The 23684-nt window shown below is 45.6% G+C and overlaps 1 protein-coding gene and 1 pseudogene across 2 annotated transcripts; both read left to right on the top strand.

Annotated features, from left to right (window-relative positions):
- The first annotated feature begins 392 nt into the window (after positions 1–392).
- Positions 393–4540, top strand: LOC306816396 (annotated as a pseudogene). The gene is made up of 2 exons: positions 393–1876; positions 4312–4540. The product of its transcript is annotated as an uncharacterized misc_RNA (transcript).
- A 4702-nt stretch (positions 4541–9242) lies between these two features.
- On the top strand, positions 9243–22761 carry LOC306816397 (uncharacterized protein). Its single transcript, XM_079332839.1, has 9 exons — positions 9243–9327; positions 10899–10965; positions 12495–12599; positions 13321–13574; positions 17298–17568; positions 18295–18548; positions 20449–20573; positions 20986–21076; positions 22378–22761. Exons 1-9 carry the CDS (start codon positions 9289–9291, stop codon positions 22441–22443), a joined length of 1272 nt encoding a protein of 423 aa, XP_079188965.1. The 5' UTR covers positions 9243–9288; the 3' UTR covers positions 22444–22761.
- The last annotated feature ends 923 nt before the right edge of the window (positions 22762–23684 follow it).

Below are 23684 nucleotides of genomic sequence, written 5' to 3'. Positions count from 1 at the left end.
CCTGATGCAGTACCCCCAGCACCGGGGATGGGCTGGATGAGGCCACGCACCGGCGAATGCAGGATTGCCAGGAGCTGCTGCACCGCGAGAGGCTCGGCTGCTGCAGGAGCTGGAGCAGGGGCCCCCGGAGCAGCAGGACCAGGGCTGGGAGCCGTGCTCTTTGGTGCTCTGCACCAGTGGCCATTCTGGGCTCTTGCTGCAGTCCTGCTCCTCTTGGGCCTGTGCTTTAGCTGCAGGAGAAGGAGCCATGAGGCCAGCAGCAGTGGCAAGGACAGTGCTCCTGCAAGACCTTAGCAGACATGAGGGGAAAAGAACAGGAAGAAGACACTGTTCATCCAAAGGAAGGCGGAGAAAACACTGATGTGACATTGATGTGGAGGCAGACAACAGCAGCAGCAGACATGACAGAGAAGGAAGTCCTGTGGCTGCTACAAATGAAGGAGATGACAATGATGCTATTGAAGGCAACAGTGATGCGAAGATGAAGGAAGACAGTGATGTTAAGAGTGACAATGGCCATGACTTAAAGAAAGATGAAGGATGGAGTGCTGGGAATGTGCCAGGAGACAGTACTGCTGAAGGAAATGAAGATGAACCTGGAAATGTTGCTGGCAATACAGAAGGTCTAGATGAAGCAAATGAAGGAGAAAACAAGGATGTGCAGGTGGAGCGTGACAAGGATGCTGGAAAGGAAGAAGAAGGAGATGGAAATTAAGAAAAGTCCCATGGTGCAAATATGACAGTGAGGAACAATGATGATGTAAATGAAGACAAATATGGCAATGTTGCTGGAAATATGGAAGGCCTAGATGAAGCAAATGAAGGTGGAAACAAGGATGTACAGGTGGAGCAAGACAAGGACACTGGAAAGGAAGAAGAAGGAGATGGAAATGAAGAAAAATCCTATGGTGCAAATATGAAGACAGGCAACAGTGATGATGTAAATGAAGGTGAAGATGATGTAGATGGAAAGGAAGAATACACAGATGTGAAGGTGCAGGAAAGCAGTGATGCCATCGAACAAAGAAACAGTGATTGGACTGAGCAGGAAGATAGCAGTGATCCTGGGAATGAAGTAGGCCGTAGTGGTTTTGCTGCAACTGAGGAAGAAAATAAGGAAGTTATAAAAGAGGATGACAATGATAGAAACAAGGATGAAAAAGAGGGTGGTGTAAATGTGGAAGGAAACAAGAATGAAGACAGAAAAGAAGCTGAACAAAGTAACATGGCTGCCAGTGAAAAAGCAGGCAGTGATGGTGACAAGGAAGAAAGCAGCAGTGGTAGAATCAAAGACAGAGAAGACACTTGAGATGTTGGGAATAAGGAAAGCATCCGTTTAGTAGATAACATACAGTGGCCTGTGGAGGACCTGGGGAGAGGTTGCTCAGTGACAGCTGAGCTGATGGAGAGCTTCACGCGTGTCTTTGTGGACAGCAATGCTCTCTACCCGGTGCCTCAGGAAGCCATTGGGCTGGGCAGTGCCTTTGAGGGTTGGAGTCCCCGGGAGTAGGATGGGCTGTAGCGCATGCTGGTCCCACTGAATCCCCCGCCAGGGCACGCCTTCCACTAGAGCTGAACAGCGCAGGGCAGATGGCAGCAAGGACCTTCAGTGTCCGTGTGGAGCTGGTGTGCACGTGCAAGAGGAGCAGCTGAATGGGAAGCTGATGTTTTTCCTGCATAACTCGCAGGAGGAGCTGCGGCAGAAGGAGAAGTGCAGTCTCCTAGAAACACTCTGGGCATTGGCACGCTGGCCTCCTCCTAGGCCTGCAGTCCACCTGAGATTTTTCTTGATCAAAGGACACAGGGACTTTGAGGACAGAGCCCCTGATAACAGAAATCCTGAGGAGAGAGGGGCCAGAAACAGGAAGCCAACAGAGTGGGGAAGGAAGGTGGCATCTTCCTTCCTTCCACCTGATGATCATCCACCTAAGATTCTTGTTGGAACAGGAGGGCACAAAGTCACTACTGTGCACTCTTCACTTGGGGGATTGTGGGAGGGATGAAACTTTCATTTCCTCCTTGGCTTCCTAGCAGTTCCTTTATCCCCTGATTTGTCACCAGTCATTGGAGACAAAATGCTTCAGGGGAATTGAGTGACTGTGGGGCTGATTTCACTCTGGTCTTGGTTTAATGACTGGTAGTACTTCTACAATTCCTTCTATTGTTCATTTTGATAGGAATGCTACATTTAGGTTAGCTCAACCTCTTTGAAAAGAACTCTTCTCTATTCCTGTACTCTTAAGTCCTGATGTTGTATTCTCACTCCATCTTTTGTATTTTGTTTGCTGTTCTCTACCCTGCCTCTTTAAATGTTTCCCTGGAGCCTGTCTGCACTGCATTTCTTGCCTGCAAAAGCAAAGCTGCTTGTGGCAGGACTTGAAACAAACAGCGAAGAAAAAAGAGAGGCTCTTTACTCACACTTCTCAGCAGAAGAGTTAGTAATGCACAAAAATGCTGTTTTTTTCTGAGCACATCCACTGCAGGAGCAGTCATCCTGGCTGGTCTGCAGGGGACATTTGCTCCACACCCTGTTTAGAATTCTAGAGTAGGATTGTGGAGTAGGATTATAGAGTAGGAATATGGAGTAGGATTGTAGAGGATTACAGAGTAGGATTGTAAATAAATGCATTTTCTGAAACCTCAACTAATCTGAAAGATTCTTTTCTTTCTCATTGTGTATCAGAGACTGAAATGTTATAAGTTTTGACTTAAACATTTTCTTGAATGACTTTTAGAACTGGATTACAACAGCTGCACAGAATGCCACCATATCCTGAACAGGTCTTTGGGGTGAGGCCCTGGACTGTTCACTGATGAAGATAAGATAAAACTCAGGAGTTGGGAACACTCACAAGGCACAAGCTTAGCACCTTTGGGGAGGAGACAAGAGCCACAAGGCTGTCAGCTGCCAGGCTGGCACAGAGCCTCGCACCAAAGGGTGGGCAGGGAGAAGCTTTGGGTGTGTGTTGGGAGCCTCTGGCGAGAGGCTCAGTGAGCATCCGTTCTCCAGTGTGCAGACCAGCCCTGCTGTGGGGTCCTTCACCCGGGGAAAGCTCATCCACAGCAGAGGGGTGACATAGCCCATGTCACCAGTTGACATGAAGTTGGTGCATCAAGGATCTCCATTTCTTGCTTCCTTCTAATTTTTACTGTTTCCAATTTCAGGTGACTTATTTTTATTTATTTGAATCTCAACATTTGAGTAAAATTTGTCTGCAGTGACTTTTCCTTTATGCTTTAGGCTGCAGTACATCTGAGTCAGGGCCATCAGAATTGAGCTGTTCTTGTGAGCTGTGGTGTGAAAATGCTCAAATAGTTGTGGTGGTTTCACTTCCAACCAGCAGTAACACCAATTTCATATAGTAGTTTTAGTTTACCAATTTAAAATTTCCAGCCAATGCACCAATTGTGGTGGGTTCTAGTGCTGGCCAAATTGCCTGCACATCCACTAGAATTGTCTACTAATTTCCTGCTGTGAGATAGGGTTAGGAGGGAAGGCAAAGCAGGCTCAGAGGTACAAAGGAAAGGGTATAAATCAAAACTTTATTAACAGAAACTAAAGGAAATAATAAGAACAATCAGAATAAAGCCTCTTGAACACTTCTCCTCCCTCCTCCCCATACTCTCTTTTCTTTTCCACTGACAACATAGAGAAACAATTCAGTCAGTTTGTCACCTCTAGAGTATTCTTTCTTCAGATCACTTAGGGAGATGAGTCTCTCCTGTCAGTCTATGGAGACTTCTCCACAAGAAAACAGTTCTCTTCTGACTTCAACTTCCACAAATACCAACATCCTGGGAAATCTCCAATCGCAAAGTCCCTCCCATCTTTTCACATCCTTCCCACAGCTGAATTTATGGGCCGTGTCAAACTTACGGGGTACTATTTTTAAGGATGAAACTGTTTGAGTAAATGTTCTCTTCATCTAAATTGGAGATCATCTCCATCTCATGGAAGAGAGGTCTTCTTCTTCTTCCCTGGGGGCAAAGGATCTTCTTCACTCCTCTCTCTCTCTCTGTTCAAAATTCTCTTGGGATCACAGCTACTTCAACACCTGCTTACTTCAGCACTGGTGCTTCTGCTCATGGCTGTGGTGAGAAGGCTTCATCTGCCCAAAATGCATTTCATGAGTTACACAGGAAAAAGTGTCTAATGTAGCAATTATATATTCTCCATAGCTTACAAGAGAATTTCAGTCCAAGAGTGAGGCATGTCCTCAATCCCTCCCATCTTGGAACTTCTATTTCACTGACCTTGGTGTCTTCATGTTGTTTTGTTTCTGTGTGTCTGTCACTTTTCTCTCACTCCAGAGAGAATGGAAGGTCTGCAAGCCTCATCTGTGCAGTGAAAGAGTCAATATTTTGCCCGAGGCCTGCAGAGGGCCATGAGATCCCAGCCGGGTCCGGCCGGAGCTGTTTGCTGGAGGATTCTCCGGCAGCCGCGCTGGAGGAGGCCGGGATCTCAGCAGCCAGGCCAGCGCTGCGGCACATCCGCGGGGCGATGGCTGCCCTGCCCTGCCCTGCCCGGCGGCTCCTGTGAGACTCAGCAGCAGCAGCAGCAGCATTGCAGCCCAGCCACGGGCCCGCTCTGGCCGTGCTGAGGGCAGGGGGACCCGGCTGTGCCGGGACGGGGCCCGGCGAGATGCCGAGAAGGGGCGCGGCCCCATGGCAGAGCCCCCCGGCCGGCCCGGCCCAGGCCCGCAGAGGGCAGAGCCGCCCGGCCGGCCTGGCGCCGGAGCTCAGGGCGAGGGAGAGAGAGCCCGGGCTCGCTCCCATGGAAATGTGTGTTCACACAGGGGCATCCGACCTTTGCATCGGTGTGACAGTGTGTCAATACTAAACATCAGCCACTGCTTGGTTTTTGTCTGCTCTAAAGGAAGTTGCTTGAAATAAGGTCCTTGCAATAACTGATTTGCATAACTGATTCATTTCTTCCTTGCAAAAGAAAAAATGCAAACTAGAACATTAGTTTATGTGGGTCTGTGCAAGTGCTAGCTTATAGAAATCTCTATGTAATATATTGCTGATTTACAGATGAATCCTGTGAAAAGCAAATTTGAGATGTCTTTCAAGAGATGCTTGCAAGCAACAGATTTGCAGTCTGTACTTTGACTAGGTCTGTAGAGATTTTTGGGAAGTGGGTAAATTGTGTTCTGCTGGTGAATCACAGGCATCCTTTACAGACCATGAGTGAGGCGTGACGCTGCTGGATCAACATCTACCTCAGATGTAATGGTCATTTAATGACTGGCATTTTGCAGCAGTTTTCCCTATGTCACATTAAAATATCTATGCAGGGGCTTGACATCTCGCCTGTAAGTCGAACAGAGTTAGTAGAAGAAACAACAATTGAAGAATTCCAAGTGTATCCATAGTAAGGAAGAAGATGTGGCCATTGGCATGGAAACTAGTTTCAAAAAATACTTGAAAGATTTTGGTAGTTTGACTACGTGCAAAAGTAATTGTGCATATGTGCCTTATTAATTTTCTGCAAAAATTTGACAAATATATTGACACTAATTGCTTTGCACCAATGAATATAATAAGCTATTGTGATGTAGTCAATGACTTAAGATCAGGCATTGTTACGAGCGTATAAAGTGGAGAACACTCAGAGTAAAGAGCAAAAGACACCACTGTTCTTCTGATCAACTGTGTGTGTGTGTGAATGTCACGTCTGACCCGATGGTGACAACTGCCCCACCTGGTTTTAACAGATGAAGATAGAATACATACCCTTGGTAACACCTGGCATTGGAACCCAAGACATTTGTTAATTTAAGATCTTTGCCTTGAGTGGTCGAAGGTGTGGAAGTTTGGACAACACCATTCCCAAATCACCTTGTTTTGGAGGGTTACAGAGGAATGCAGATGGGCTGCTCTAAGCTGTCAGCTGAAGCACCTCCCAGGACTGCCTGTAGATCTTGGTTTCAATTTGTCACTGAGCCAAGGAATATCGAGATCTTGGCAAGTGTTTTGTAAAACACATTTACAAGTGTTGGAGACAAGATATTTCAGCAGATTTGAAAGAGAAATTGTTTGCTTGTATCCCTATGGAAACTCTATTTTGTAGTTCTCTCAAAAATACTCTGATGCAACCAGTCTTTCTAGAGAGACACAGATGTTGATTCTTGTACAGATCTAGGGGAACTTTGAAGCCCAGTCTTTTTCCTGTTTCCTGTCATTAATATATTCAGCTAAGAGGGTAGAGGTGTGGCCAGCAATGACAAAAACTTTTTGTGCAAAAGGATAGAAAAATGACTGAGGGGGGAAGATATTTGGGAAGCGTCAAATGGACCTGTGAATGCCCATTTCTTCCTTGGATAGTATTTTAGAACTTTCTCTTTTTTTTTTTTTTTTTTTTTTTTTTTTTTGCAATCTCTAATGGCAGTGTTTTGTAAAACTGTGCATTGCTCTGCAAGTAGATTTTATATTTTCACTTGTCACAGTTCCTGTCAGTCTAACACCAAGTAGCTGCCTTTCCTAATCATCTACCGAATCCTCAACACCCCATGGGTTTCTTTATATTTGTCTTCTATAGATTGTCTCATTATTTCTTTGGACACCCTAACTTGTTGGTTTTTTGTTAGCCACCACCCTTCACAACTATATCAGACATTCAAGGATTTTCCTAAGTGATTTTTTTCATTAGGGTGTTCTTTGACTGACTTGGAAAGGTTCACAACTTTGGATAGAACTGGCAACAAGATGCTTTGTCCTGCCACCTCTCTATCAGTTTTGTCTTCTACTAGGTTTCTGATGTTTCTGGATGTTTGTCTGTACTGGTGAGCTTTGCAGTGCATTATTGCCACTTTAGCAGGGAACTGGACACTCCCAAAAATTCCATACTTCCTTGGGGATCATGATTCTGTGTAGAAGGGTTGAGGAACATAGCAGGGTACAAGGTAGTAGCTGTCTTTATTACCACGTCTTTCATTCTAGGAGTACCACCTGTTACTTTACTGTTTTGCTCAGGGATAAGCAGTGACCTCCTTTTTGCTCTAAAACAGACATAAGCATGTGTGGCACAGAAACTGTCATTTTTTCCCATTCATTGTCAAGCCCATTCTAACAATAAGGACCATGGTGGCTGCTGCTCTGAGGTGAACTGGCCAACCCTCAAGTGCATAGTTTAGTTGTTTTTTGAGGAATATGCTCTTTTCCACTGGCTTCTTTCCTACATTCCCAGTCTGGAGTGTGGAGCTACTGTGCAAGGTGAAGGTGCTCATGGATGAACAGTGCAAAGAGTTCAGCCAAATCTGGCAACTCCAGAGCAGGGGTTGTCATCAATGTCTTTTTAAGATATCGAAAGGCTGTTGAACATTCCGTAGTCCAGTGAATTTCCTCCTTGGATTCCTTTGATGGCTCGTAGAAGTAACTTTCCAAAAGTCCATAAATGCCAATCCATAAGCAACACCATCCAGTTATTCCTAAAGAGACACATAGTTCTCTTATAGATCTGGGCTCTGATGTTTGACAAATTGCTTTCTTCCTTTCTATTCCACAAATTACCCTGCCCTTGTGAGTGTGGCAGCCAGGAGATGAGACATGGTCTGGAATGGACATGGTCTTTTACACAAAGACAAGGTTTTGTGATATGGAAAAGGAACTTTGGATGGTCATATTCAGCACATTTTCAATGACATGCTTTTATTCCCTCTCCCTGTAATGACTGAACAAGAGTTTTTTTGGTGCCAGCTGACTGAAATAAGGAGTAAGCTTGGGTATGGAGGAAATGGAAGTAAAACGATGAGAAGCTGACTATAAAACTTTTTCCAGATGTGTCAATAACTTCGATGGCCACCTGCAGTCAGCACAACTATCAGCCTGCAATTGTGTTCAGGGTCAGTGCTGGCTCTTCCATGTCAGCTCATCCTGCAGAGTCTGTGGGGGCTTGGGCATGCTGCTGGCTAGTATCCCTTTAGGAGACTGGGATGAGGAAAGGTCTTGGGGCTTTTGTCAAAGAGATGCTATTTGAGTGAGCATGTATGTGCTCAAAGCCTCACAGACTGACTGGCCCACGGCAGGATGGACCAGTGCTGGGAGGGCTGCCCCTTGCTGCCCTAGTGAGGGGTGTTAAGCTGCACCTTCATCCCGCAGACAGCCAAGTACAGCACTTTTGTGCAGAAACACTTAATTAGCCCTGGTTTGCACAGCTGCAGCACCTGGGGTGGCTGGAGCGTCCCTTTGTGCAGCTGGAAATGAGCTGAGTCAGTTGTGGAACTGGGCAGGGCATTCCCACCTGTGCCCATTGGGAATTCCCTCTGCCCTGGGTGTGTCCCATCCGGCTCCTCAGTGACATCACAGCCAGCCTGGAACATGGAACTCCCCATTTCCAAGGACACGTGGCCATTGTCCCCAGCACAGGCAGGACGGGTCAGACCCTTCCGCGGCTGCAGCGAGAGCGGAGGTGTCAGAGCGTGCAGCGAGCGCTGCTCCAGATCGGTTGGATCTCACACACGGTGCTCAAGAGGCTGATCCACCCACTGAGTGGAGGTAAATATTTACAGTTCTGTGCAGAAATGGGGGGCTCAGTGGCAAATTCACAAAGCCAGCATCACAAATATCACAATGCTTTAGTATTTATACATTTTAGCCAGCAAAGCTCTTCATGTTCATTGACTGCAGGTTAGCCTGTTCTGTTCATGATTAGTATTCTGTCTGCTGTAGGGTAACAATCTTCTCACTTCTCCTGCTAATTAGTCTGCATGCTCAGTCTCTTTGTCTTAGGGAGAGGTTTCTTGAGTTGGTGGCCATGGTCTGCCCCTGCTGGAATGACCTTTTACCCAGCCTGAGCTGATTCTGCACAGTTGCTGTGTTGTCTTTATTAGTTTGTGCCTTGTCTTGCCAAGTATCCTTGTGCCCATCAATTCTACATTCTTTGTGGCCTCCATCCAAGCTGCATTTGTCTTCCCAAGCCTTGCTAACCTTCCCTAGGTCTGAGGTCACTGAAGCCTACCAAGCCCTACACATTAATAAGGCAATTCAGCCAACAAGTGACCTGCCTTTCCAAGGCCTGGCCATCACTTAGAGCTTGTTGGCTGCTTGTTTCATGGAAAAAACTCTGTTTTTTGCTAATGAGACTTGACAGCCACAAACAAGAAGGAACACATTTTCCTGACAAATATTGTACATTTTCCAGGTTTTGCTGCAGGATCAGAGGCTGTGTGGCAGCGGGATCAGCCGAGGCAGGGCGGGATGGCGGAGCTGCGGGCCTGGGCACGATCCACTGTGTCCCGCAGGGCCCCAACCCGCACTGCATCCCACAGAGCCCCCACGGCCGCTGCCATGCCCCTCAGGGGGACCCAGAGGGGCCAGCACCGAGAGGTGAGGGGCGGGTGTCGGGCTCTGGGGGTGACACTGGCTGGGGCTTGGCCATGGTGCTGGTGCCAGGTGCTGCTGACCCTGCGGGACCAGCTGGGCAGGGCTGGGCCCCACTGGTGCCCCACGGCCCCTTTGAGGCAGCCCCGGGGGAAGCGACTCCCAGGGATGACACTGAGCAGCTGCCAGGGGAAGTCGGAGCTTCCCCAGGCTGTGACATTCAGTCAATACATGAATACATTTCTGGCAATGGCTTTTGTCAAAATGCATGGATTTCTCCTTGTTCCATACTTATACCAGTGTCACCAAAATTGTAAGGAGAAATGAAACTCTGGAAGAGTAATTTTTTAGTATTAGGATTAGGCATTTTTTTATTCCCAGCTTTGGTGCATGGTGAAGAACTCCAGCCACATGCACACCACTTTCTAAACTTTTCCACTAACTGATACATTTTCAGAAAACACAGAAATTCCTGTTCATTGGTTCTCAAAGGAATCATTCTCTTTATCTATTACTTAGTATTCTATATTGTTTTGGATATTGATGTCTCTTCTCTCATGTTAATAAGTCTATGTTTTTCAGTCGGGGTTTTTTTTTTCCCCAGACAAGTTTTTTTGAGCTCTGAGGCTGAAATGTCTTTCTTAGTTTCTTCTTTGTCTTCTGGCCACCTCAACATATTCTTGTAGGGCTAGCAAGTCTGTATTCCAGGTGTCCAGCCTTTTACAGCCTCAGGCTTTGTTCCTTGAAGGTTATCAGTGTTAGCTCAGCAAAACAAAAAGTTTTGGGCATCTAACAATCCAGCTCTGGTAATAGATGGCCAAAAGACACCTAGCTACCTACTTTCAAAGGTGAAATATTACAAAGCTTAAGATGAATACACTGCTTATAATAAATGTACTGCTTATGATTAATTAAACAATTAATTCCAAAGTTAATTAAATTCATTTTTCAGGAGAAAACGTAGGCTAAACAAGCCATGAAAACCTGCATAAGTAATCCAAGCATGAACCCAAATTTTGTTACATCCGAGTAACCTGAGATAAACTGGTTCCACTTCAACTCTACACAAATAATTGCATCTAAAGCTGAGGAAAGAGAAAGGGGTTTGCCCCCTGTTAGAGTAAAAATTTTTTTTGCACTTGAAATTCTTGTTGGAGCTCACTCCAGCATGTATTTCCTTAGTACCAAATAAATCTCAGCCTCGGGTGCTGCCCTGACTTTGTGATCATTTTGGGAACCACTCTCACCTGGTTTGTCAGCTGAGCTCTGGCCAGTTCTATTGTACTCAGGCACTTGATTTCAAGGGAAGCCCAGGCCTATGAAATTCCAGCAATTGGGAAAGGATGACTTGCTGTTTGAACACTTGGCTGCATTGGAGGCTAAGCAACGGTCGCTGTCTCAGGGCAGCTTTGTAGCCAGCTGCTGTCAGAGGGAGAATTGTGTCAGAGCAGCTGTTTGTATTGATGGGACAGCAAAACTTTTTAAATAGAGCTGTTGTTTAAAATTAAATCCTGGTGAATCACCAGGAATTGAGTGTTGGCTGAAGGATTTACAGAACATTTCTTTTTTCCTTTTAGCCAAACACCACTGAGGCGTCGCACATTGGAAGTGTGCAGGTTGTCAAATTGTATAACCCACTTGGAGGTAGGGTTGCTTTCCATATTTTGTTCAATGTCTGTAAAATGTTCAACTTGGTAATTCATTTTTGCAACATATTTTTGGGACAGGAGATATATTCAGAGATCTCAGCTGTAGGTGGTTTGCCCTCAGGTCAACCTTGCAATCTCTTGTCACTGCATTCAGCCATTGGCCTGTTTTCCTCTTGGAAAGCCTGCCAGTCCTTCCTTGTTCCCATACAGCTTGACTGGTTTGGAGTTTTGGGCACTGAGATCCAGGTTTGGACCACCCAATGCACTTAAGCTGCGTTTGCACCCAATGTGTTGGTTTTGCAACCGGACTTTGGAGTACGTAGGCACTGTGCTTATCCTTTAAACTTAATTGGAAATTGACAAGAAAATGACCTTGAGGAATTCCCATGTAGAAGTTCATAAAATCAAAATGGAATTTTGCTTAGTTTTGTCTTGGTCATTAATAATAACTGTTGCCATTAATAAATAATTGTTTTGGGTTCTTTTCAAGGAAAGTGAAAGAAAAGTAATGATGTCATCTTTCCCACGGATTCCATAACTGTCTGCAAAGCACAATGAGCTTAAGTGCCATTTGTTATTAATCTGTTCTGAGTGCTGTTTCCCCAGGGAGCCTGGCTCCAGGCTGACATGAGGTGGATATTCCCCTTGCAGGCACTCAGTGGTGCTGCTTGCAGCACTGAGCTGAACTAGGCACAGCAGCTGCCCTGAGGAAAACGGGCTCTCACCTGGCTGTGGCTGCAGTCCCCTGCCTCCAGGGACATCCCTGCCACTGGAAGTGCAGCTCTTGCTCTGCATTAGCTTAGTGCAGAGCATTTTAAGGCAGCAGCATCATGGCTTTTTGGAGAGACAAAATTAAATTCACAAATTTCTCGCTGGGGATGTTCTGTTTCACATGCGAATGATGATTTGTGTGATTGCTGGTGGTGGTTTACATAGATCCTAAGGGAATATTTTACATTCATTGATGGGGATTGAGAACTGGAAGTAGTGAGATAATTGTGGAACTTGGGCTGGCAAGTTTTGTTTTGGGTTGGCACTGAGAAATTCAGATCTGGTTGCTGGTAGGGTACAGGGTGCCCTTGCAACATGCTCCATGCAGTAGCACTTAGGGATTGGGCTTTGTGACAGAATCAGAGAATATGCTGAGCTGAAATGGATCCACAAGGATATGCAAGTCTACCTCCCTCCCCAGCAATCCCACCACATTCCTGTAGACCTTGCCCAAATGCTTCCCAAGCTATGGTGGACTTGGTGCAGTCTTGTGGGGAGACAGTCCCAATGCCTGACCACTCTCTTTGTGAAGGATTCTTTTCTAATTTTCAGGTTAATGCTTGGTTATGGTTTCAGGTAATATTTTTAGAAGTCATGCAGGTGTATGGTTTTAGGAGGTGTTTTGTTTGAATGCTGTGGGAACTTTCTATACATTGTATTTAACTTCTCAAAACATTAGTAGTGCCTTCATTCAACAACTGGCAAGCTTTCAGTGTCCTAAAGAATGTAACTGTGTGATGTTTGTGCAATTAGGTTTGCAGGCAAATATCAGAGAGGCATGGTCCAAGGAACAGGAAGTGGAGAAAGGCATTAACAATTTGACCTACATTGAAAGGCTGAAGGAACGTGCAAAGAAAGGTCAGTCTCTGTGTCTGATGGAAGGGACAAAGCACCCAGATTTCTCACCAACACTCATGAAGTCGCCATCAGCTACCAGGCATGAGCTCCTGGTTTCAGAACAGTGCCTGGTGTGCCACATCCCCTCCCTTGACCTGCTGGCCACACTTCTCCTGATGCAGCCCAGGACACGGTTGCCTTTCTGGGCTGCCAGCACATGTTGGCAGCTCATGCCCAGCCTCTAATCCACCAGAGCCCCCAAGCCCTCCCCACCTTCATCCCTGGCCTGCCTTGGTGCCCAGGGCATGTCCTAGACCCAAAGAGGCAGCACTTTGCATTTGTCCTTGTTAAATCCAATGAGGTTGCCAAGGGTCACTTCTCAAGGTTCTCCATGTCCCTCTGGATGGCATCCCATGCCTCTGGTGCTGGCAAATTTGCTGAGAGTGCACTTAATCCCACTGTCCATGTCATTCTTGACATAGCTCAATGCTTGAGCTTACAAACTGGGAATATCATAGAAAGGCACCATGCATAAAAAGAGGTTTTTGTAAAAACCTCCCCTCCAGTGCCACTCCAGTACAAGATTTTTTAATGACTATTTCTTCCTAATGCTTTACTCTACGGATTCTTACTGATCCACAAAAGCTGAACAAATAGAGTTTAACAGTCCTTTTGAATCAACTCCCTTGTTTTGTCCCAAGTCCCATTTGACAATTCTTTTTCTGTTTTTCCGTTCCTGAAGTTAAAATACCAGAGCTCAGGAAAGCCCCACAGAGCACTGCAGATCTTGTGCCTGAGAGGAAGAGAACTATGCCCACGAACCCTGCAAAATTCTTCCCGAGACCTTGCAGTACCCTTTCTGAATGCCCAGTCAGAGACAGGGTGATTCATTTACTGGCTCTGAAGAATTACAAGAAGCCAGAGCTACTTGCCTGCTTGCAGAGAGAGGGAGTTGTGGAAAAGGACGAGGAATCCCTTGGAAAGATCCTTCAGGAGGTGAGATCCTGGAGTTGGTGCTGGCAGTGCTAACTCTTAGCTGTCTTACTTCAGGGTTTCAATTAGAAACTCATGAGAGGCTTAGGAAATGCTCCTTGTTTAAATTTTTCATTAACATTCCCCAGTTTCCCCCCAACTGAAAGCCCATGTTAGGAGAGAAAAAAAACCTTTAAAAGTTTTGAGGCATTGTTGTTGTTTTGTTGGAATAACTGTCAAAGATAAATCCTTTGTAATGTTGTTGCTTCTTACGCCTTATTTCAGCCTCTCTCTTTTCCTTGCACTTTTTGACTGGTTCATGGAATAACTTCAGAGGGTGAAATTCTCAATTGGGTGAAACTGTTTGTTGCGGTACTTAAAATTTCCTGAGAAAAATATCTGAGGAGACAATTTTGGAAACTGCATAGGGCAGTATTTCATTAGAGTGGAGGAGGTGGCCTCTCAATGGTACTTGCCTTCTGCTGGGATCTGTGGGGATTGCCTTCCAGGGAAGGGTGTTCCAGGCAAATCCTACATGATAGAGGTGGTGGCCCAACTTTGAGCACAGGGTTTCTTTGCTGTCGTGTCGATTGAGTCATCACCTTCCTTGGCTTTTATTATTATTCAGTAACTTTCCCAGTTCTCCTTTCAGTTCCACTGGTACTTCTTTATCACAGCCATTCATACGATTCACACTGATCAAAGGATGCAGTGGCTCTTTCCTTCCTTTGGAAATATTCCCCGTCCCCATAGGTTGCTGCTGAATTATGCAAGGATTAACATAACAAGTAGGAATATTTTCACTTCAGCTAGGAAAAAAGTATTTTGGAACCCAGTGCAGGGAGTCAAATTCAACATGGATAGTTTCAGTTGATCTCACAATGACTTTTAAGAACTCCTTCCTTAAACCTGTGAGGTTTATTGTTGTGTTTGCCAAGGGCAGGGACAGGGTTTTTTAACCCTGAAAACATTCACAATTTAATGTGAGCCATGTTCTGCCATCCTAATGCATGTAGCCCATTTGTACTTCAGGTTGTATATACAATTCCAACACTCAGCTCCTTGGAGGGTAAACATTGAAAAAAATTTCTCCTCTTCCTTTATTGTTGTCGATGTTTAAGGAGATTTTGGAGGTGTAGCTCTTTGTTTGAAGCTTCAAGTGCCACAAGGTACTAGTTTGCATTCTGAAAGGGCTGTGTGAAGAGCACTACATCCTGAAAACTATTATTCACATTTCCTTAACTTCATAGGGAGATGGTGTAATTTTTTTGCTGTATATGAAGAAACTAGTAGCATGAACTTTCAGAGTTCTTATAGGCATAGCCTTTCTTCTTCTCCAACACAACCTTAGTTCTGCTTTTAAGAAGTGAATTCCTGATTCTGGTTATCTTTGTTACTTTTAAGCATTTGAAGTGTAGCTCTAACTAGATTATCACCTACAGCTCTTCCATAGGAAGCTGTAGTTTCCTCTGAGCAGGCATTTTAGAAAGAAAAGGAGCTCTGTTTGAGGAGACAAATGCCATGTGGTGTTTCATGGGATGATGAAAACATGCCCCATCACAAGCCCAGGCTGTGCTCTGCCATGGCAACGTAGCTGGGTGAAACAAGAGGGCAGCAGGTGTCCCCTGAGGGTGGAAAAATATGGATTTGCCCATGGAGATGGTGCTCTTCAGGTCTTACTCAAAAGAAAAGGAAACAGAGAAGAAAAAACTGGCCTCTCTGTGTATTTCAAATGGTGAAGATTGAGAGTTCTGGCATAGTGTACTTTGACTCTCAAAGCTGCCATAAAGAACAAAAAACCTGGATACTTAGTGCAGGGTGAAGTTTTCATAGCCCACATTTCCTCTATGCTTGCAGCAGTTTGGACTTACTTACATCCCAATTTCTACAGCCCAAATGGACTACACTAGTTGAATACCATTGCCTCTTACATGACAGCTGCTTGTTCTTCACATGGAAAAAAAGTCCTTGAAAACTGGTGCATGACTTTCTCTTCAGCTTTGCTTTAGCCTTGCACTACCACTTTTACATCTGGAGTCTGCACTTAGGTGTAATGAACATTTCTGTTTTAAATGTCTGCCACAGGTAGCCAACCTGGATGCCAATGAGAATTCTTACAGTCTGAAGGAACATTTCTTTAAAGACATTCAGCAAGATTGGCCTGGCTACAGTGAGAGTGATAGACAGATGTTGGCGGTGAACCTTTTCCAGTAAGTTCAGTCAGTACCACAATCATTTCAGAAAACCCTCTGGGAAATGAAGGTCTGTTTTCCTGGTGAGGAAAGAACTATGACTACTGATATTTTTGCCTTGCAACCTGAAATACTGGGCCCTCCTTACAGAAAAACTGCTCCATCTCAGAATGCCACCAGCACCAGCCAAACATCATCTCTGGGACCTTCTGAGAGAGATACTCCACTGAGGACTGCTCAGGTACTTTGTCGATTTTTGAAACATTGCCTAGTATGTATTATGTATTATCCCACTTGCTTTTGGTGTCAAAGCTGTGATATGAAGCAGTACTGTTGTGTTTCTATCATCAAAACCTGAAGCGTGTACTTCTAATAGGATTCCTGCATGCTTTTCAAGATATTTTGTAATACACTGTTAGCTTTTCAAAGCCTGCAACAGCTTGCACACGTGTGTTGCTTCTCATGGTGCATAGGAAGCTCTGCTAAGGAAAGGTGGGTACGTGGTTTTGGTACCTGGCTGTGTCTGTGAAGGGCTCTTGATGATCCTGAAGCTCTAGTACCTAAAACATGCATGGACATCCCAGTGCTACTGTTTGAATAGAAATCTTAGGGAAGCCTAGAAGAAGGACAAATTACAGTAGTGATGTATTTGTAGTAATTTAGTTTCTCTGCCCTGGGCAGCATTTATGCCCATTCTGACTCAGGGCATCCCATGTTTGAGGAGGGGGCTCTGAATCATCAGGGAATACCTCTGACTTTTTAGGCTTAAAATCAAGAGGGGGCCTGTTTTCTTCCCAATACAAGACAGCAAGGCAAACCCCTTGAAAGAAGCTTGGCATAGAGTGCATAAAAGGTATACTCTATATACATGAAAGAATTTCATGGAGGACACAGCTCTGTTTTTCCCTAGCTCTGTTGCAGCCAGAGCAGGAAATGCTGCAGCCCCAGCATCCTCTTCCCACCTGGGTCCATCCCCACAGGATTTCTGTCAGCAGGCTGGCACAGAGCCACGCCTGGCACTCCTGCTCTGAGCTGCTGATGTGCATGGGTGGGAGCAGTGGCTGCTCGGGAGGGAAGAGGCTCAGGGTGAGGCAGGGTTTGCTCTGGAGAACAGCAGCAGTGAGAGCTGCAGCCAGGCTGGGGCTGCTCTCTGCTGTTCCCATCTCTGCCCTGGACACGCTGGGATCAGCGCTGCCCCGGCGGCTTTTGGGGCTGCTGCAGTGAATGGTGTGGGTGTGTGACAGCCAGAGCTGAGTGTGCTCCTGGTGTGTCTGAGCAGAAACAGGGAGATAATGAAACTAGCCTGAGCTCCCCAGCTTGGACAAGCCTTTGACAGAGCTGCTGAAGGCAGTGTCTTTGTCCCAAAGCCTTTTAGCTACAGAGTGGGAGTAGGACTTGCTGAACAGTCAGGTGAGAAAGTAGGAATGAGTTAGCTGCAGCACCTCCTTGTTTGACAGGCTGTTTTAGGTAACAAAGATGTGTTTCCAACCATTGCCAGCTCAGAAATGCAGCTTTTTCAGAATGGGAGCAAAGCTAATTCTAATCATCTTTGCAGAAACGCCCTCTGGCTTCTGATTTGTACAGCCCTGTGATGAGCAAGAAGCAGAGGGTCAACCAACAGACCAGTGATGTCCAGCCAGCAGCTGCTGGCCACTCTCCTTCGTCCTTGCTCCTTCCTTCCACCTCCTGTTCAGCTTTGAACCTGCCTCGAAGTGTCAGCTCCATTTCCATCTGCACCCCTGAGGTACAAGAAAAAGATAAAATTCAGACTCCTTCTGGAATCCCAGTGCCTGCCAGGTTGCAGGGGAAGACTCCCAAGTCCAAAGGTGAGAAAACGGAATTGGACAGGGTGAAAAAATCCCATCCTTTGGATTTTGATAAAATACTTGCCATGAGCAAAGTCAAAGAGATGCCCAGAGACCTCAGGACCCAGGCAGAACAGGATTCACACAATCAAAGTGCAAAGCTGATGGACCACTTTCAGACATGCCTCCTTTTCATTTTTTACTGATTATCTCTGTGGTTTTTTCTCCTATCCAGCCTCACATCCACCAGCACCTCCAAGTCCTCCCCACCTCATGCCCCAAGCATTTCATTGTGCCAGGGGCTGTCCCAAATCCAAAGATTCAGAACTTTGCACTTGGCCTTCTTGAATCTGATGAGGTTCCCAGGGCCCCACTTCCCAAGCTTTTCCTGGTCCCTCTGCATGGCATCCCACGCCTCTGGTGCTGGCAACCTTGCTGAGGGTGCACTTAATCCCACTGTGCATGTCATTCTTGACACAGATCAATGCTTGAGTTTTCAGACTGCGGGAATCATATAAAAGCACCATGCATATAAAGAATTTTTCACAAAAAACACCCATCCAGTATCTCTCCTTTACCACCTTTTAATGACTGTATCTTTTAATGCTTTACTGTCTGGATTCTTACAGATCTGTCAATGACAAAGAAATAGAGGTTCGGGGTCTTGGTACATTATCTGGAATCAACTTGCGTGCCTTCCCAAATCTGCAATTTGAGCTATTTTATTCTGATTTTCCCTGACTTTAGGAGACAAAGCAGAGGTCAGAGGAGGCCAAGGAAACAATTCAGGTTCTGTGCCAGAGAAGAAGAGGATGATGCCTGTGAGACTTGCAGACATCGACTGGAGTGGCTGCGCTGCTGTTTATGGCCGACCCTACAGGGACAGGGTGATGCATTTACTTGCTCTGAGGGATTACAAGGAGCCAGAGTTACTTGCCCGCCTGCAGAGAGATGGAGTCAGGCAAAAGGACAAGGATTCCCTTGGAAAGATCCTTCAGCAGGTGCGATGGTGGAGCTTGTGCCAGCAATTCCTCCAGCACTGTATTCTGCTGTTCATCATTTTACTGCTCTCTCATCTGTTTAAATTAGAGACTTTTCCAGTACTCCTTTCAATTAACTTCCACTAGTGTTTCTTTCTCGCAGCCATTCATAAGATGCACACCCTCTGAAAGATGCAGTAGCTCCTTCCTTCCTTTTTAAAATTCCCTGTCCGCATAGGCTGTAGTAGGATTATGCAAGCATTAATGTACCAAGCAGGAATATTTCCTCTTTAGCTAGGAATAAAGTGTTATGGAACATAGTCAAGGGAGTCAGATTCAACATGGATACAATTTCAGTTGATCCCACATTGACATTTAAGAACTCATTCCCTGAACCAGTGAAGTTCGTTGCTGTGCTTGCTCAGGGCAGTGGCAGGGTTTTTCACCCAAAAGACACAAATTCACAATTTAATGAGCCATGTTCTGCCATCCCAACTGAAGTAATACATTTAGATTTCAAGTTGATTATAAAATTTCAAAGATCAGCTCTTCAGAAAGTAAAAAATGAGAACATTTTCTCCTATTCCATTGCAAAGTTTAAGGAGATTTCCTTGGAGGCAATTTCCTGCATGAGCTATGAAGTGGTTCAAGGTACTGCTTTGAATTCTGAAGGGGCTGTGTGAGGAGCTCTCCACCCTGAAATGCCTTGCTCAGGCTTTTCTGGACATCAGAGCAAGTGGGGGTTCATCTTATATAAATCTAAAATGAGCAGCCTGAGCTTGCTGAGATCTGGTATAAACATACTTGCTTCTCTTCCAATGCAACCTTAGTTCTGCTTTTAAGACATGGATTCAGTATTCTGGGTATATTTGTTATTTTTGTATTTTTTGAAGCTGGGGGGAGACAGACATCAGAACAGACCCAAATTAGCAGTATTTATCGTGTTTTGAAAGAAAGAAAAAGGCTAAATTTTGAGAGATGGTGGTGGTGTGTTGATGAATTATTAAATGTGTTGTAGGGGTCAAATTCATGGAGACTTTTCCTGTGGGCTTTTCTATGGAACTCTGAACAGGTGTCAGGTGACAAACTCTGAATCAGCACGTTTGATATTCATGGTCCTCAGGTTTTACTACCCCATTTTACCTTTTAGAGTAGATTTTGTATTAGTCTTGAGGAAGATATGAACCTCATTGGTTTTCAAAGGAATACAGCAAGCCATGTGCACTGCCTTCTCATGGCAGGACTTGGCTGGAATGAACCCTGGCTCAGCCACATGTAGAGGCACTCTGGGCCTCACCACCTCTCCTTACACATCATAGCACAGTGAGATAAGAAACTCTCTTTTAAAAATTTCAAAGGTGTATTCAAAACCTTAACAAAACACAACAAAAGGACTGAATAACCAAACAAGGACAGCCCACTGGGTGTTGGTGAGAGTAGCAAGCCTTCCCTCCTGCCAGATACCCCATGCAAGGGGCACAGGTACACGCCCTCCCTCTGCATGTCCGACTACCAAGGCTGCCCCTGGCAACTCCCTGGGGGAAGGGGGCTATGGGGAGAACAACAAACAACAAATCCCAAACACATAACTATATATCAATAAAACTTCCCTGAACATAGACATAATATTCATCCCTTAATTACAAGACTCAACTATCGCATTCCTCATCTCTAAGATGAGGTGTTGTTTTCAAAGGAACACTAGCTAGATATGAATAGAGCTCCTTGTTTGTTTCCAAATGGAGAAAATTTAATATGGCTTCAAACGTACAGGATAAAGAAATAATTAATCTCTGTACCAAATGACATTGCTCAGTTCCAGCTGGGTGCTCACAAACAGCTTTTCAGAACCAATTGGTTTCCTGTAATTTGCATATAGCAACCGTATTGAGCATTTCTTTTCTTACATGTCTGCCTGTAGGTAGCCAACCTGAATCCAAAGGACAATTCCTTCAGTCTGAAGGAGCATCTGTTTCAAACCCTTCAGACTGATTGGCCTGGCTACAGTGAAATAGAGAGAGAGAATTTGAAGTTAATACTTTCTAGGTAAGTTCAGTCTTTAGAGGAAGGAAAAGAGCCTTTTCAGAGAAAACATCCTGGGAGATGAAGCCTAGCTTGTTAGAATATGCTGAGTCAGCAGCAACCCATCAGGGTGATGGAGTCCAAATGCTGGCCCTGCACAGGACACCACAAGAATCACCCCCAGTGCCCAAGAGTGTTGTCCAAACACTTCTTGAGCTTCTGCTGCTGTGACCACTGGCCAGGAGAGCCTGTTCCAGTGCTCCAGTACCCTCTGGGGCAAGAACATTTTCCTGATATCCAGCCTAAAGCTCCCTGAAGTCAGCTTCATGCTGTTTCCTCGAGTCCTGACACTGAAGGTCTGTTTTCTCTGCAAGGAAAGAACTATGACAGTCTCTGTTTAGGCCTTGTAACCTGAAACTTTTGATTCTCCTTACAGAAAATCAGCTCCATCTCAGACCCCCACCAGCACCAGCCAGGTGACATCTCCAGGGCCTTCTGAGAGAGGTGCTCCAGCAAGATCTGCTCAGGTATTTGGTGCATTTTTAACATTCCCTACTTTGTATTAAGGTTTAGCCCTCTGCTGATGGTGCAAAAGCTGTGATGTGACCAGGCCTAAGCATTCTGTGCCTCAGGCACTCTGACTGCTTTGGCAGGAAGGTTGTGATCAGAAGAGAGGGTCCTGCAGGGCTGGAGCAGCACTGTCCTGAGCCAACTTTCTGCTCTGCCTGGAGACTTGAGCTCAGTCCCCAGCCTCAACTCATTGCCTGCAGAAGGGCTCAAAGGGCTGGCTCTGCATGCATGACAAAACTGTGTCAAAAGCTGACTGTACATAAGGGGCTGCAGCAGGGTGGGGCACATGGGGCCCTCTCACTCTCTTTTCCCTCTCTCTCACTTTCATTCTCATTGTTTACTCCAGATCTACACTATCCCACAGCCAGACCAATTTGGCATCTACAGAATTGTGATATTCCTTCTCTCTCTTCTCTGCTTTTATTTCTCTCCTCCTCCTTTGTTCTGCCTGGGAACAGCGTGGCTGTCCAATTCTACTCCATCCTCAGTCCTGAAATCTGCTGTGGGAGTGGGGAGCTTGTGGCCATGTGTTGTGTCTTGTGAGTCAGCACCTTTGAGAAGGTCCTTGGGAGGAGCTGACAAACGATGGAAATGCACTGAGGAAAAAGGAAGGGCTCATAAGTCACCACTTGTGAAAGTCTCTTGTACAAATGTAAGAATGTTTTAGCCATCAGCTTTTGAGTCTAAAGAGTGGAGTGGCTGCTGCAGTAAAGGCAACTGCAGCTAAAAGCACAAGAGTTTGCTGACATGTGACTGATGTCTTTGTTCACCCTGATAAGAATTCACAACCAACCAACCAGCCACCATTCCCTGTACTCCTGGGTTGTGTCAGTGAAACAGTGATCTTGTCTTTAACAGGTAAAACCCTAAAACAGCCAGGTGTCTCTTTGGTAAAACATGTGGGTGTGTGACAGCAAGCGCTGAGTCTTTTCCTGGTGTGTACAAGCTAGAATTGGGAGCTAGAGAAAACTTACTGGACCTCCTCAATTTGGGGAAGCCTTTGATGGAGAAGGGATTGTCTACATCCCAAAGCCTTTTAGCAGTAGACTTGGTGAAAGACATTCTAAGTCCTAAGATGTGAAACTAGGAAGGCAATAGAGCAGATATTTACCTGCAGGACATCCAGTTTGACAGCTATTTTCAGTTAAGAAAGATGTGCTTTGTTCAACCACTGACAGTTCAAAAATGCTGCTTTTTAGAATGGGAGCAGCACCTGATCCTGATCATAGATTAATGAATTATTTTTTTATTATTGCAGAAACGGCCTCTGGCTTCTGGCTTTACAAGTCCTGGGATAAGCAAGAAGCAGAGGATTGACCAGTAGCCCAGTCACATCCAGCCAGCAGCTGGTGGCCACTGTTCTTCCTGGCTGCTGGCTTTGTCATCCCAATCTCCTCCATACCTGTTTCCAAGTGTTGGCTCCATTTCCCCCTGCATCCATGAGGTTCAAGAAAGAGACAAATTTTGGAGTTCTTGAATCCCAGCACCTGTGTGCAGAAGACGCCCAATTCCAACAAGCAGTGAAGAGAATTGGGGAGGCTGAAGCAGTAAGGTCCCTGGGAATTCAATGAAGGTATTAATGTGTTGCTTTTCCCAGTTTCACTGTGGATAAGTGTGGTGTAAATATTTGATTGTTAAGAGAAGCCTCTACCTGAATTTGGGTGCAAGCAAGCCCATATTGCAGAGTCAATAGTACAGACATTATTTAACAGTAAATGTGAAGTGGGGAGATAGGAAGCCAAAGGAGGAGATGGGCGGGGTGAGGGGAAGAGCTGAGATGAGCCCCGCGGTGTGTCCGGCCCGGCCGGGCCCTCCCTTCCTGCAGTGCAGCTGCTCAGGCTCAGCTGCAGCAGCGCTGCTGCATCCCCCTCGCGTTTGCAGGGCAGCAGGGCAGGGAGGAGTGTGTGTGTGTGTGTGTGTCAAACCCTGGGAACTGCTGCCAGCCTGTGCCAGAGCAGTGATGTTGGCCAGGGCAGCCAGGCTCCTGCAGCCCTGGGGCTCGGGGCAGCTGCGGCCTTTGGCACCAGCACACCAGCCAGGTGCATCTGCCCTGGGATGCATCCCTGGCACAAATTGTTGTCCATCTTGGTACTGAATTTCAGGTGATTAAAGACTTACTGCTTGTAGCAATTAATCTCTGGAGGCTTTGAAGGATTTATTGCCGTGTGGAGGGATTTTTTGTCATCCAAAAGAACCAGGTGTTCAGGTGCAGAGGAGCAGAAGCACTGGTGTGTCAGTGTTGGGAAGTAGTCTTTATTATTCTCATTACCACTTCATCTTGGATTTGTGCCATGAGCTTTGTAAACCTGACTTGTGTTGATTTGAGTTAGAAGGGAATGAAGAAAATTTTTCTCCCATCATTGGCTTTAAGCATTAATGAGTTTTGTCCTCCTTAGAAGCTGATGTGGTTTGGGTTTTTTGTAGTTGTGCTTTCAGACTTGTCTGTAGTTTTTTTATAGCCCTGTATTACAAGTGCTTCAGTTTGCAAAGCTCCCAAAAGGGCAGTGACTCACAGAGAAAAAAAATCTCTAGAGTCAATTTGAGTGTATTTTTACTCTTTTACTT

This window comes from Erithacus rubecula (genome assembly GCF_903797595.1).
Source record: "Erithacus rubecula genome assembly, contig: scaffold_560_arrow_ctg1, whole genome shotgun sequence".
Lineage (NCBI taxonomy): Eukaryota > Metazoa > Chordata > Aves > Passeriformes > Muscicapidae > Erithacus > Erithacus rubecula.
This window is presented reverse-complemented; position numbering and strand designations above follow the sequence as displayed.

Excerpts from the sequence above, each read along its gene's own strand:
- LOC306816397 (XM_079332839.1), top strand. The coding sequence starts at position 9,289 with ATGCCCCTCAGGGGGACCCAGAGGGGCCAGCACCGAGAG. Across the intron at positions 13,575-17,297 it reads TTGGAAAGATCCTTCAGGAG|AAACGCCCTCTGGCTTCTGA; the intron begins GTGAGATCCTGG and ends TCATCTTTGCAG. Across the intron at positions 18,549-20,448 it reads TTGGAAAGATCCTTCAGCAG|GTAGCCAACCTGAATCCAAA; the intron begins GTGCGATGGTGG and ends GTCTGCCTGTAG.